At 36.6% G+C, this 16,493-nt stretch overlaps 1 protein-coding gene across 2 annotated transcripts in view; it reads right to left on the reverse strand.

Annotated features, from left to right (window-relative positions):
• The window catches only part of LOC114050126 (egl nine homolog 1-like), a 71,341-nt gene that overhangs the window by 5,795 nt on the left and 49,053 nt on the right, over window positions 1-16,493 (reverse strand). For both annotated transcript variants that reach the window (XM_027871704.1, XM_027871703.1), the window contains 2 exons: window positions 8,044-8,163; window positions 2,600-2,736 (listed from right to left, as the gene is read on the reverse strand). In XM_027871704.1, coding sequence (XP_027727505.1) covers window positions 2,600-2,736; window positions 8,044-8,163 — 257 coding nt within the window. The remainder of the gene's footprint in view (window positions 1-2,599; window positions 2,737-8,043; window positions 8,164-16,493) is intronic.

Raw genomic sequence — 16,493 nt, forward strand, 5'->3', positions numbered from 1 at the left:
TTAACACCACGGCTAGGACCAGGACCTAGGACTCTGGGACCTTAGTACTTCAATGTCCTTCCTTCCACTATACCACTGTCATTCTTAGTGTTGATTTTTCTGTTCTATAGGCTGACTCTGGTAACGTATGGGGAAGCTACAGGATCCTAAAAAGTCATTTATTCCCACCTCCTCATTTTATAGATGATGAAACTAGTTCGACTGTGACATGTCACCTTCCTTGCTGGGAGTTCCCTATACCAATGGAATTAGAAGTTTATAGTAAATGTCAGAGGAAGGATTTGAACCCAGGTCAAAAGACACCAGAACCAGGGCTCTTTTCCCTCTACCACACCCTGACCTTCTACTCAAAACTATTAATCTCCCTTTACTGTTCAATTTCCTTTAACTGCCTTATAAAAATCTTGGCTAACCAAACACCAAAATGGTCTACTGGCACAATGGAAAAGATCTCTGGATTTGGATGTATTCAAAATGTGTCTCTGCCATGTAATACCTGTGTGACCTTGGATACTTATCTGATACTTAACCTCTCTAAGCCTCAATGATTTCATCTGTGAAATGGGGAGATTATACTGGCTAACCTCTAAGGCCTCTTCCAGCTAAACCTCTGATCCTTTTCTCTGTCCAAAGTTGCAACTGGAACCCAACCTCTTTTGTGGAGGCTTTTCTGACCAGCCCAGCTGGAAGTGGCATCTCTCAGGAGCAAGACTAGATAACCTCTTTTAGCTCTATGTAATTACAACATTTATCCTTATGACTCATTTAATGATCATCCACCACCTTATATTTTTAGTTACCTTTTAACATGTGAATATATTATCTCTTCAAAGAGGCTGCAACAGACTGATACTTCCCAACACCAGTGTTTTCCAAAGTCTTTTCCTGACCCCCATGACACATGGTGTTTAGCCCTCCACCCACTGCAAAGTTTAGTATTAAAGAGACCAAGTATTTGGTACAGAACAAGGGCTATATAGCTGGGATGAAAGCAAGTAGAAGAAAGGTAGAAAACTCTCACTGAATCTCTAAGTCCTCATCAGTGGCAAGTGCTAAGACCTGAGGGTGAAGCCTTGTGCTGTACTACTATCACTACTGTATAACATTTCCATTATTTCTATTGCAGCTCGTACTTTGATCTTATTGTATCTTCTAAGTTGCACAAAAAAGCGAAAAAAATTAAAGTCTGGGGTGTTAGAAGACTCATAACTTACTACGGCTACCTTTAATTCTAAGTTGGCTAAACCAAATATTTCCTTAGCATAGTTACTCTCATTAAAATAATTTTCCCATAACAAGGCCATTTTTTCATAAATTAATTTTTGATGCCAATATCTTATCTTTGTTTAAAGTATGACATAGATACTTATGGTATAATACTAAAAGTCAGACATGAACTTCAGGCTTGGGTCTGCCACTTACTAGCCCGTGTGGTCAAATTGTTTCACTTTTCAGGCCTCAGTTTCTTCATCTATAAAATAAAAGAGTTGGACTAAAAGATCCTGAAGATCCTCTGTTGCTCTAATATTCTAATTATTCGTTGGGACTAAAAGGTAGTTAACATTCCACACCTCTCTTCTCTGAGTAGGAGCTTAATAAATGCTAGTTTTTAATAAATGCTAGTTGACATGAACTGTGCACAGGCTGCTGCTCTCCATGCCTGACATGAGAATGCCACATGAAGGAACTCGAGAATTCTCCCAAAGCTCCATTCAAGTACCTCCTATGGGAGGTCATCCTCATTCCTCCAGCTGCCAGTTCCTCCGCCCCTCTTCCTCAAATCACTTTGCATTAGTTTTTTTGTACATAATGTATTGTACTTAAGTATGTACATGTTATTTCCCCTTATGGAATAAAATGCCTTTAAGGCTGGAACTGTTTAATTTCTGTATTTACATTGGTGGCATCTTGCATGATAACAAAGCACATTGCGTGCAGGAGGTGGCTGACTGATGAGTACTACCGCAGGAAAAGGAGAAGAGAAAAGCTTTCTGGAAAAGAGGAACAGTATGCAGCTAATACCCAGAGCTCTCAATCTTATTTTAAAAATCATTCCCATTATTTTTATGATCTCTTCCTCACCCCCTCACCTGCCATCACTCTTCTCCATCTTAATCTTTTCTTTTCCCTCCTTTTATTTCAAGCCTCATCTATTTTCCAGTTTCCACCATTCCTTATCTTCTTATTTTTAACTCCACTTCTTCTTCCTTACTCCACTCTTTCACCCAAGCAGAAAGGATCCACCAGCCGGTGGATGAAATACAAGGAGACTTGGGGACCTGCCACAAACTTAAGGAAACCATATGGCAAGAGAGATGCAGGAAAGGAGAGCCTGCAACCTCCATTTCTTTTTTACCTAATCATATTATTTTCTTTAATGAACCAATGAATAGATGTGCAGAGACATATATGCAGTGAAAGAGGATACTGAAAACAAAATTGACTGGCAAAATTTGCATGAAAGTAATAAGATGTACATAAAGTTGACTAACAGTTAAAAATCTTTATGAGGGCTTAAGATTCACAAAGTGCTCCTTTCTTTTCCCCCAAAGGAAGTTTTATAAAACCTGTGCCAAGTTTTTCTCAAAAGGAATACTACCTTGTAGCAAATGCTGGTTGCACTTCATGAGGGTTGCGTCGGTCAGACCAGAAAAAGAGCAGTCTATCGAATTTGGGTTCAATGTCAGCAAACTGGGCTTTGCCTTCTGGAAAAATTCGAAGAATACCTCCACTTACCTAGAAAAAAATTATTCAATATAATTAAAGTCAGTCAACATCACCAGTGATTGTTTTAGAAAATTTTACAGGTTGTATGTCCTCTGCTCACCATAAAAGTAGCCCAAGCTGGCTATAAGGGTGCCTGACACTTTTCCAAACAAGATACAAGAAGAGTGTTCTTTCAATACGAATCATTCAAGGATTAACTTCTATTTGCTGAGCTCTCAAACTTCTCTTTCTGGAAAATCACTCTATCTTTTATACATTCCACAAGACTTACTTTCAATTCAGTAAGCATTTAATTAAGTCACTCCTCTTTGCAGATCACTTGTATGTGTGCCATTTCCATGATGCTGAATTCTGAAATATGTCTCAAATCACCACGTCCTCTTCCATCTCTCCCTCTAACTCACTCCACTTAAATCCTATAGTCCATTCATGTTCTCCAAGTCTATCACTCCCTATTCTGCCCTCACTTTCCTACATTCATAGCCTTGATCCCATGTTTAATTAGTTCATTTCATGCCACTCACCAAGTCCCTACTACGTGGAAAAGGCTTTGGCTCTGGAGTCAGAGTCAAGTCAATGAGCACTTATTAAGCACTTACTTGTGGCAAGTAATGCACTAAGTACTCAGGGTACAAAGAAAGGCAAAAACAGTCCCTGCCATCCAGGAGCTCACAGCCTAATGGGAAAGAGAACATGCAAACAACCATGTACATACAAAATATATACTGGGTAAATCAAAGAACCTAGTTTCAAATCCCATCTCTGAAGCTTACTATTTGTGCAACAAATCATTTAATTTCTTTGGGACTTAGTTTCCTCAACTGTATAATTAGGTAGGACTAGATGGCCGCAGAGGTCTTCACTGAGCTGGAAGAGTCCAGCTCAATATCCTACTATCCTATTGTGTTGGGCACTTATCCAACCATACTCTGGTCCCATATATCATTCAATCTCTTGCCTTTTTGAACCTTAGGTCACTCCCACTATTTGCCTTCTACATTATGCTGCCTTGAAGCTTAACACTAGTGGAGAAAAATCACACAATCATGCCAACCAGTCTTCCACTGTGATCTCCACCTCCTCCATTCCACACTCTAAAAGAGCTCTACATCTTCATCAGTATTCTGCCTCGCTATAGTCTAAAGATGCGACGGCTTTCCTCCTTGAGCCCATCCCTTCTCATCTCCTTCATGAGTTTGCCCCCTTTGATCATTCCCTTCTTCTCCTTCCTTTTCAATCTCTTCCTGTATACAGGGTCCTTCTCCACTGGTTACAAATAAACTCAGGTTTCTCTGGAAACAAACAAAAAAAGCCACTCAACCTTGCCAATCCTTCAAGTTATTATTTTTACTCTTCTCCCTTTCCCAAATTCTTAGCTTTTACACTGGTTCCATTTGTCTCACTTTTTCAATTCCTTGTACTCATCATTTCCAGCCCCTCATCTCTCAGAAACTAAGGCAAACGGTGAAGTAACTTGCCCAGCGTCACACAGCTAGTGTCTGAGGCCACATCTGAACTCGGGAATCTGCCTGACTCCAGGCCGAGCACTCTGTCCACTGTGACAACTCACTGCCCATTCTCTCCCCGGTTACCAATAATCTCTTTTAATTGATAAATCTATAACCTGCACTCAGGTTTCATTTTCCTAGATCTCTTTGTATTTTCTGAAGCTGTCAGCAACCACTTCTTCCCCATTTTTCTGGTCTTCCACTTCCACAGAGCTACCCTTTCCTTCTCTGGCTTGCATACCACGGCAATCTCTTGATTCTCCTTCCTGTCTGATTACTTGTTCTCAGAGTCCTTTGATCATCATCTAAGCATGAGTATTTCCAAAGGTTCAGTGCTGCGCTCCTCTTCTTTCTCTACATTCTTTCCCATGATGATCTCATCCATCCCCAAGGGTGTGAGTATCATCTCTAAACCTTCTATACATCAAACTGTAATTTCTCTCCTCTAAATTTCACTGTCACATCTCTGACTGATAGACACCTTTACGTGACTGTCTCAACACCTCAATGTACCCAATACAGAACTCAACTTCCTTCAAAATAGCATCCTTCTTTCAAACTTCCTGGTTTCTGTTGATGGCACCAGAATATATTACTGATATTCTCCCAGTCACCCAGGTTCATAACCTTAACATTCCCTCTTCCTCACCAACTAGATACCAAATCCTGTAGGTTGTTTTTCTGCAACATCTCTCTCATACATACCCTCTTTTCACTCATATGGCCACTACCCTAGTTTAACTCCTCATTTCTTGGCTAGACTATTTTAATACTCTCCTAACTGGCTTTCTCTGCCTCCTGAAATATACCCAGGTTTACTGGAGTACACTGGAATAAAATATACTCCAATCTCTCCCCATCTCCAATCCATTCTCCATACAACTGCCATAATAATTTGCCTAAGGCCACAGATTAGGCCATACTATTCCCATGCTCAGAAATTTTCCCTTAACAGTCAAATAAAAACGGTCCTACTCTGTTTTCTATTAATTATAATGAGATAATGCAATTTGATCATTTAGAACAAATAAAACAAGCCAGTAAGCCAGAATCTTCAAAGTTTTAGATAAATTCCTGGCAATTTATTTTATCCTTTAGACTCAGGGGAATGAACTTATTTCCCAAACTCAGAAGATCATTCTGAAAATATTTATGGAAGGCATATTAAAAGATAACACAAAACATCAAAATTCTTTCAGCAATGAAATGACCTTTTTTTTAACCATATACGAATAATAACATTTAGCAAAAAATTTCTTCAACTAGTTTTCTATACAAAAATTTCTAGACTATCATGACTATACCATACCATAAGTTTAAAATACCTATAATAGGATTAATTTTCTGCACATAAAAAAAGGACACTGATAGTCTATACTGTATGTGTATGCATATATATGTATATGTATACATACACACACATTTGAAGTAGCTAAAGGGCACAGTGGATAAAATGCTGGGCCTAGAGTCAGGTAGACCCAAATTCAAATCCAGCATCAGACACTAACTAGCTATGTGTTCCTAGACATGTCACTTAACCTGTGCCTGTCTCAGTTTTCTCAACCATAAAATGGGGATGATAATAATAGCACCTACCTGACAGAGTTGTTGGATAACACCTGGCACAGTGCCTAGCACATAGCAGATGCTTAATAAATGCTTGTTTCCTTTCTTCCTTCCTATATTGGCAGATAAGTTTTCTTTTTTTAAAAAAAGGTGACAAAAATTGCTGGGAAAACTGGAAAGCAGTTTGGTAGAAACAAGGCATAGGTCAACATCTCACATCATATGCCAGCTATGGTCAAAATGGAAAAAATTATTGAGACATAAAGGATGATGTCATAAGTAAATTAGGGGAGCATGGAAAAATGTACCTGTCAGATCTCTGGATAAGGAAAAAGTTTACAACTAAACAAAGGACAGAAGGGATTACAGGAAGTAAATTAGATAATTTTGATTACACGAAATTAAAAAGCTTTTGCTCAAACAAAACTAATATAGCCAAAATTAGAAGGAAAAAAACAGGAAACTGAGGGGAAAATTTTATAGCAAGTTTCTCTGATAAAAGCATCATTTCTCAAATATATAAGGAACTGGGCCAAATTTGTAAAAATAAGAGTCATTCCTTGGTTGATAGTCAAAGGATATGAACAGACAGTTGTCAGAAGAAGAAATCAAAGCTATCCATAGTCATATGAAAAAATGCTAAATCACTGATTAAAACAATTTTGAGACACTATCTCACAACTATCAGATTAGCTAACATGACAAAAAAGGAAAATGATACCTGGTGAGAAGGGATGTGGGAAAACTGGGACACTGATGTACTGTTGGTAAAATTGTGAACTAGTCTGACTGTTCTAGAGAACAATTTGGAACTATGCCCAAAGAACTGTAAAACTGTATATACCCTTTGAACTCACAATACCACTTATCCCAAAAAGATCAAAGAAAAAGGAAAAGGATCTATTTGTACAAAAATATTTATAGCAGCCATTTTGTGGTGGCAAAGAATTGGAAATTGAGGGGATGCCCATCAATTGGTGAATGGCTGAACAAACTGTGGTATATGATTGTAATGGAATACTACTGTGCTATAAGAAATGACCAGCAGGATGGTTTCAGAAAAATCTGGGAAATCTTATATGAACACATGCAAAGTGAAGTGAGCAGAACCAGAAGAGCATGTACAGTAACAGCAATATTGTAAGGATAATCAACTGTGAAAGACTCAGCTATTGAGATCAAGAAAATGATCCAAGACATTTCCAAAGGACCCATGATTAAAAAAAAAAATGCTATCCACATTCAGAGAGAAAACTGATAAACTTTGAATGCAGATTGAGGTATTTTTTTTTAATTTTATTTTGTTTGTGTTTTCTTTTGTAACATGGTTAATATGGAAATATGTTTTGCATGACTTCACATGTATAATCAAGATCAAATTGTTTGCCTTCTCATGAAGGGGAAGAGGTGGGAAGGAAAGAACGTGGAACTTGATTTTTTAAAAAGAATTGTTTAAAAACCGTCTTACATGTAATTGGAAAATGTTAAATGAAATAAAAACAATTTTAAAATTATTTTAAAGTCAGTATACTAAGTCTTTTGGAATGATGTTTTTTGTTTTTAAATCTAGTGAGCTATTTGCCTTCTGAGGGTTTCTCTGAAAAAAAATAACCCACTTCCTCCAACTTCTAGCAGAGTCACAAAGAGGTTTATTTAAACATCATTTAAATTTAAATGAAAAGCAAGATCAATATTTAAAGAGTAGGGTTTTTTAAATCATTAGAGAGAATGTAAATATATATATAAAGACTATCTTTATGAGATCTACTATACATTACCACATTATAAATCATGTTAAATTATGAAATAGCTTGCCTCCTCCCTTTCCTCCAAAAAGGATCAAGTCTGTGAAACAGAGGTGGATATGAAAATCATGTGCTTATTTATATACATTTTTTTTTTCTGGAAAGCCTCTCAAAAGTTTGTAAAAATGGTTCTCATAACTTATTTTTAGAAAAAATTAAAGGAAGTTGTAAACATAACAAAGGTAACTTTTAGGGAAAGTTATTTAATTTTGGATGAATGCTACCCATTGAGTTTCTTTAACATCTACTGGGAATAAAGGAAGCCACTGTGTGGAGTGCGCCAAATTCTACAATAAAAATAAGCTTTTAAAAGTCGTGTATGTGTGTGTGTGTTCTCTGCTATGGTGAGATTATGGATTAAGAATTTTGATTAGGATCTAGCCTAAATATCTATGGTTCTGAGAAAAATATATTATACTCAAAATCAAGTTGCATACCTTGGCATCCCAGTCTTTATTAAGATAATATATACATGTGACACATCTTCCATCTCCATTTGGATTATCAACATGTCGCACATAACCTGTTCCATTGCCTGGATAACAAGCAACCATAGCCTATGGGGGAAGAAAAAAAAATCAATGTATGATTAAAGGGAGAGACGTCAGTCAACCTTTAAAATGGAGTTTCTCAAATGTGGCTATTATGGACTATTTCTAAATTTCTCTCTCTAATCACCACTATATTTCAGAAATACACAAACCTCCTATAATCTGAAGTAATTTTGTCCAATATTTGGAAAAACACAAATGCCACAACGGATTAGAGCCATACTCCATTCAGATTCAGTATTCTGACAAAGTGGAACCAAGGGAGATTTTGTAAGAGGGCAGAGTAGTTGCCTTTCATAATGTCAAACATTAACTCATTCAACTCAAATGATATTTGAAGAAGGATCACTTGTGTTTAAATATATTTTTAAAACTTGCACAATAATTAAATAAAATAATAGCAAAGCACACAGCAATAAAATGGGAAATAAAATATCAAATGTTACTGATAAAAACTTACTATCTAAAGAAAGAATATAAAGAATTGACATAAACATGTAAGAGTCATACCCAGATTACATTTGATAAATGGACAAAGCAAAGAAACAAACAGTTTAAATACAAGAAAATGTAGACAGTACATCAGATGGAAAATATATAGCCTCAGTTAACAATTAAAGAAATGTAAATTAAAATCATTTCAAGGTATACCTATGTACTGTTGATGGCTCTATAACTCTGTTCACTTTTTCTAGAGAGCAATCTAGTGATATGTAATGAACTATAAAACCATTTCTACCTTGACTCGGTAATTCCATTTTGGGGTCTATACCTGGGAAATAACTAGAAAGGGGAAAAAAGGCAACTCGTAGGAAACATTCATAGAGTGCTACTTTTAACAGCAAAAAACTGGAAACAAGCCAAATGCCCCAAAACCGAGGACTAACTTGGCAATAAAGTAATATAATATAATATTATAAAAGCATTTTTCAAAAACTAATTTACTCACAGAACATTCCTCAGTTGTGAAATATTCTAGTCTCTGGAAGAGGGAACAAAGGACCTTCTGGGGGGCAAAATTGAAGAAATTAAGGCTATTTTCATACCCCAAACTGTCACTTGTAATGTATCTGGCATATATACAACTTTACATTTAACATTAAAGGAAATGTTATCTTAATCAGTATTTAATCAACATCATGCAAAACACAATTCAGGGAAATGCCATTTTATAATTGTTCAAAAAAACTGGAAACTATATATTATCAATGACACATGGAAATATGCATAAAATAAATTCATTCATTTCAACCTAAGTATTATGTGGAAATGCTAAGGAGGATGTAGAGATGAATTAAGATGTAATATTTTAATGTTGTATGTTTTATTCGTTTTCCACCCACTTATTACTCTACTTCGGTCATCTTCTCCTCCATAACCTGGTTTCATCTTTTCCTATCTTCCCTGTTTCCATTAAATTATATGACAGGTACCTTAAGAGTACTACAAATAGTACTTGAAAACATCAGAGGAGAAAGGAGATTGCTCCCTTGCAGCCTGAAACAAGAGTGAAATGAAAGATTTCACGGGGTAGAGATGGCAATTAGGAGGGGACAAAAAAGGAAAAATATGAAAAGGCACAGCGAGTATGTGGTGTGTCTGGGGAACAGTAAATAGTCTAGTTTAGCTATAGCATAAAATATATAAAAGGGAGGAGTACGAAATAAGGCTGTAAGATAAGTTAGCTAAGGAAAGGCCTCAGATGTAAAGCTAAGGAGTCAAAACTTTAGTACTGACAATGAAGGGACAACGAAGGCTTGTTTGATTGTTTTTTGGTTTGTTTAAACAGAGAGTGGATGTAGTTCAGAACAATGTTTTGGGAAACTAAATTTGATATTAGCATACAGGACAGACAAAAAGCTGATGGAGACTAGAGGCAGAGGTAGCAATAATCCTACAAAAGGTAACGAAGGGCTGGACTAGAACAGTTGAGTGTCAGTGAGAACAGAAAGGAGGAGAAAGATGTGAAAGTTTCTGAAGGCAAAACTGATGGGGAACACCGAGTTTGTTTTAAGATATGTTGAGGTGGAGGGGCTGGTGAGTGAGTCAAAAAATAATTAGGGAATTGACTTACAATTTCACTGGTGTAGGGACTCTTAGTGAGGAACTTCCTTTACAATGCAGTTCAGTACTTTTTCTGCATAGTTTTAGGCTTTCATAGAGCACTAGGGGTTAAATGACTTGCCCAGAGTCACACAGACAATATTAAATGCAGAATTTGATACCAGGTATTCCAGGCTTCAAAGCTGGCCAGCCACTACTACTCCACACTGCATAGATCAAATGCATTAATACAAATTATAATTCTACGCAAGGATATAAATCATTATTCTTAAAAAAAGAAAAAAAGATGGCTGAAGTTACCTTCATCCTCCCATCTACCCACATTTGGTCTTGTGCCAAGGGTGAGGAACCTGTGGCCTTGAGGCCACTTGTGGCCTTCGAGGTCCTTGAGTGCAATCTTTTGACTGAGTCTAAGATTTACAGAACAAATCACTTGGATTCAGTCAAAGGGCTGTACTTGAGGACCTAGAGGGCCACTTACAGCCTAGAGGCCCCAGGTTCCCCACCCCTGGTCTTATCTCCGACTCACTCCTCTCCCTAACTCCCACTCCTCATTTATCCAATCAATTGAGAAGTTTGGCTGGCTCTACCTCTGCAAAACTTACCTTCACACCCTTTCTACCCACTCAGACTACCACCACCCTCTCATCATTTTCCTAGACTTTTGCAACAGCTTTATTTTAAGAGGTCGCCCCACGTCTAAAGTAAAAGTTCTAACCCTTTTTGTATCATGGACCCCCGTTTAGCAATCTAGTGAAACCTATGGACTCCTCAGCATAATGTTTTTTAAATACACAAAATAAAATACACAGGATTACAAAGGAAATAAATTATGTTGAAATACAGTTAAAAATATATATTATATATATATATATTTAAAAGTTCACAAACTTGTTCTTAACAAGGTTAAGAACCTCTGATGTAGAGATGCTCTCTATATTTTTTCCTTCACTTCACTTTCAAGGTTATCTCCCCAAAGTACAAATCTGCACATTAATAGTCCCCTGCCCCAAATCTTCTAGTGGCTACCAATTTACCTCTAGGATAAATTACAAACTCAGTCTGGCATTTAAGCTACTGCATAATCAAGCTTCAAAATTATTTTCCTTTCCAAAAATTTCATATTAATCAATTAAAAAACATTTATAAAGTACCTACTACATGCCAGGCCCTGAGCTAGGCACCAATGATACAAAGACAAACTTCAAACAATTCCTCTTCTTACAGAGTATTCATTTTATGGGAGGAGAGAGTATGACCATATATAGACAGACGGACAAAATAAATACAAGGCTATTTTCTGGTGGGAAGGCATTAGCAGCTCAGGGACAGGGGAAATCAGCAAAAGCCTCACGTGGACAATCCCCTTCATTAAAAACAACAACGAAACCAAAAACAAACCTACAACTCTGTAAAGCCTAAGTGCTACTAATGTTACCACCCTGAAACTCAATATGCCATGCTCTATGCATCCATCAGGCTGTCACTCATGCCTGAAATGTTCTCCAGTCAATTTTTCACATTCAAGGCTTAATAGGGGGCACGTGCCCCCTTCTTGTGTGTAGTCTTCGTTGATCTCCCAAGCTTAAAAGGACTTGATTTTTTCCCATCAAATATTCCTAGAGTATGTTGAGCTTTTCTATGTCTCCCTTCAGTCTCTACCTAATTTTGTTTACCTGAGTACATACTGTATCTGGTCAGAAGAATGAGTTCTAAGAACAGAGTCTGATTTATTTTTTTATTTTGTATCCAGAATACCCTGCACATTGCAAATGCTTTACAAATGTTTGTTGAAAGGCAGGAATTCTCTTTATTATCATATTAATCTGAAAAGGGCCTCCTGTAAGGCAAGGAATTGCCTCAAGATCCAATTCTTGCCTCTAAGAATACTTCGTAATACAGAAGTCCAAAAGCCTAATCATCAAAATTAAAATGTTTTTCAGAACTGGTATTTTGTGCTACTTCACAAGAAATACTTTTAGGAATTCTGCATTTATGATCAAGCAGCAAAGGCTTTTCCAAGTGCACAATTAGCTGGAATGTTGGTTTCCTGTTAACCAAGAGAACCAGCCAGGTCCATAAGCAGCCTATAAAAGATTGCTAATACATTATTATTTAACTTTAATCAATGATAAAAGATATCATGTGAAAACATTCATGGTAAGTTATAGATGACAACTAGAGAGGCAGCATTGTCAATAGCTTTCTACTTATCCTATCTATCTGCTGAACCTGCTTTTATGCCTACTGGGCATAAAAACTAACTCAATCATAAAAGTAGCTCCTATCTACGTGGTGCTTTAAGGCTGACAAACACAACAGCTCTAATATCTAAAACAAGGAAGCTGAGTAACATTCTCACACCACTTGGTCCTAAACAGACCATATCTCAAGTGGTGAATTAATGAGAAGAGAAGCCTGGGACATGAAGGGTTTGGAAACCATGTTAGATGAGGAATAGTTAAAAGAACTGAGTATATTTAGGTTGGAAGAAAAATTACCAGTCTACTCAAATATGTGGAGGGGCTAAACATGGAGGAGAAAGTAACATGGTTCAGAAGCCAGAACTAGGATCAATGGATATAATATGTTAGAAGGCAATAGTTTTTGGAAGGACTGGACTTAGCAAGGAAGAATTTCCTCACAACTAGAGCTGACAAAAAATGAAATGGATTCACTCATGAAAGAGTGAAGACACAGGATTATAGACTCTTGTAATTCATATATGTAAACTTAATGAGGCAAGAAGAGGTTAAGAAGAGATAGGATTCAAAACTAGATTATCAGACTTTCGAATCCACTGCATTTTCCACCGTGCCTCAACAGCCACTAGGGATCAATGCTACTGAATATCAATCTGGCAGGGATGCTACAGAAATGATTCCTGCACTGGATGGTCTGGACTAGAAGCCTTCTAGTGTCCTAATTCAACTAAGAGTCTATAATTCATAAAAACGAATTAAATTCCATTCACTAAGAATGGGACTAAGAAATGGGCTTCGCTCGTCAGATGAGATTTAAGTCAGATATAACATAAAATTATACGATTTTAAGAATGATTAAATACCAAGAAAGGTTACAATAACTCCATCTCTGGGGATATTTAGAAGCAAGGAAAGGGGTGATGGTGGTGGTGGTGGTAGGTAGTAGAGGTTAAATTATAAATTATCTCTTAGTTATCCTTTTGAAGAATAGGGAAATGACCAGAAAATCTTCATAGAAAGTGTTTATCTGTCTTAAAAGAGAAAGAAACTGCCACGTATTTTTCTTGAATGTATTCCCACACTACTGCAAAGAACTATAATTTTAAATATTCAAATGGCTAAGAATACAACACATTTATATGTAAGGAAAACAAATCAAATGCTAATTTCTTCCTTTTCTGATACTAAAATATACACAGTTTAAAAGATTTTCTTAATAGACAGAAAACAACACTATGCACTATGAAGAGATTTATTTCTGGCTTTGAAAAGCTTTGTTCAATATGAAGTTGAACCAGGAAACACTTCCCCCCAACCCCACCCCATCCTTTTAAAAAACAAAACAAAACAAAACACCAAAGAGAGTCAAACATAAGGACAACTTTTACTTTTCAACAGCTTATGACATTATCTTAATGAAGAAAATGAGGGAAAAAGTTTACTAAGATTAACACTATTATATTATGACCCAATTTTTCTCCTTACCCTTGTAAGCATACAATAATGTGTCCTTTGAAAATGCTGATCTTTTGTGTTTATGTTTGTGTAGGGTAGAGATTCTCCCACACCTACTAAACTACATATACCCACCCCAACATTTTAGATGATTACTCCAAGGGGCTCTGCATAAACCCACTGTCTAAATTTATGAAAGTGCCACCTTACAGGCTATTAAAACTAACATGCTGTAAGAAACAATCATCCTATCTTAGAAATTACCCATTTTAATAGTACTTCCCTTAATTCTCATAGTAATAAACTTGATTTTAATGCAATTTAAGTATTTAGAAAAATGTTTATTTGAAAAAATAAAATACCTCACTTGAAAATTATACATGCCATACTTTTCAAACTCCTGAATCCCACATACCATAAGTACTGTCACGATAAAAACCTAAAGCTCTGAACTATTTTATCTCTGGGCAAAATCTTCAAAACAATGGGGGTGGGGGGTCGTCTTCAGGATGTGACATGAATGAATTCCTGTACCCTTTGCCCACAGAATAATCACTTGCCAGAAGCAACTTGTTCATTATTTTTCACTTGAATTTAATATATTATTATTTTAAATAATGGCCATGTGGTTGTCACTTCAGTGAGAAGCAATGGTATGATAACCTGTTCACTTCCACGAAGACAAAAATAGTTCCATGTTAAGTCTGAAGATACTTATTCATTACAAGTTAGTTCAGGAAAGTCCCTGTAAAATCTATACATTTTAATTCAGTGGAAAGCTGTGTTATTCTAAGTAGCAGGGAACTCATTTTTATCTAGTCTAACCCTTTCAATTTCACAGATGAGGAACCTGAAGCTCGGAAAGGGACCTTATATTCCACTGGATTTTAATTTGTAATCAGATAATCTTGGTGGGAATTATGGCTCTGTTACTTACTGCCTGTATAGCTTTGGCCAAGTCACTTATCCTTACTAGTAAAATGAGAGGTTAGATTCATTAATCTCAAAAGGTTCTTTCCAGCTCTAAATCTATGATGCTATGATCCACATACTACTACTAATAATTACAACGAACAGTACTTAGTAGTACTTCAAGGTTTGCAAACCACTTAACACATTATTTCATGTGATCCTCAAAACAACCATGTGAGGTACATGCTATTATAAATTATCCCCATTTTATAGATGAGGAAACTCAGGCTGAGAGATGAAATCACCTGTATCAGGTCACATTATGTCTGAGGCAGGATTTGAACTCAAGTTTTCCTGACTCCAAGTCCAGCACTCTATCATATAAAAACCTACTATTCCCAGGAAGCCTCATCTGAAAATCCACCTGTCAAGTACACAAGATATATAATTAGCAAATGAAAATAAGAAAATTTTAAAATGTCACCTGGGTAAAGATAAATGAGCTGCTGGCCTACAACTTGGTATTTATAGCATAGCATATTACAGCATAGATGGTGGAATGAAAAGCACACTGGAGCTGATGTCAGAAGATCTGGATTCAAATTCTGTACTAGTGAAAAAGAGGAAAGATCTCAGGAGCAGGAGTTTTTAATGCATGTTTTAATCACGTTAGAAACTGGTTTCCCTGTGATAATGATGCACATGAAGTATGCCCTCAGGCAAGTCACTTTTCTCTTCTCTGGGTCTCAGCCTCCTCATCTCTAACATGAGCAGGCTGAACTAGATGATATCTGTGGTCTCTACTAGTTTTACTACTATCGTCTTATGGTCTTATAAACTTATAAAAACTGAGAAGAAAGTCAACAAGTTAAACAACAAATGGGACATACTGTTTTTAGTAGAAAACAAGCTCAATGAGTCAGTAGTGTGATAAGGTGACCAAAAAAATTAAGGTCCTCTTTGGTTGCACTGAGAGGTGCAGCCTTCAGAATTTAGGAGGTGATAATCCTTCTGTACTCTAGCCTGACTGGAACGTTTCTTTTTTTTTTTTTTTTCCTTTTTTAGGCAATTGGGGTTAAGTGACTTGCCCAGGGTCACACAGCTAGTAAGTGTCAAGTGCTTGGTCTGAGGCTGCATTTGAACTCAGGTTCTCCTGACTTCAGGGCCAGTGCTCTATACACTGTGCCACCTAGTTGCCCCTGGAACATTTCTAGAGTGCTGTGTTTAGTTCTGAACATCACAATCTGAGAAGGACATCGATAAGCTGAAAAGACTACAGAGAAGGAAAACTAGGATAGTGAATGAACTTAAATATATGTCATATTAGGATAAAGTGGAGGAACTGGAGATGTGTAGATTAGAAAAGACTCAGGAGAATATGATAATTGTCTTTAAATATCCAAGTGCTACCCATGAGGATGAGAAATTAAATTTGTTCTGTTGGGTCCCAGAAGACTTAGAAAACTAAGAGCATCAAGTGAAAAGTTGCAAAGAGGTAAATTTTGGCTTGATGTAAGGAAAAATTTTCTAATGGAGCAATTCCAAAAAAATAATGAGTTTTCTCAGAAAATATTTGGAAATATTCAGAGGAAAGAGTAGAAGACTAAGTATTGTCAGATATATTTGGGGGAGAGGGAAAAATTCCTTTTTTATAGTATAAGTTGGACTAGATGACCTTGAGGTTTCCTCCAATTCTAAAAT

The sequence above is a fragment of the Vombatus ursinus genome, unplaced genomic scaffold, assembly GCF_900497805.2.
Source record: "Vombatus ursinus unplaced genomic scaffold, bare-nosed wombat genome assembly UNPS02014798.1, whole genome shotgun sequence".
In the NCBI taxonomy this organism is placed as follows: Eukaryota; Metazoa; Chordata; class Mammalia; order Diprotodontia; family Vombatidae; genus Vombatus; species Vombatus ursinus.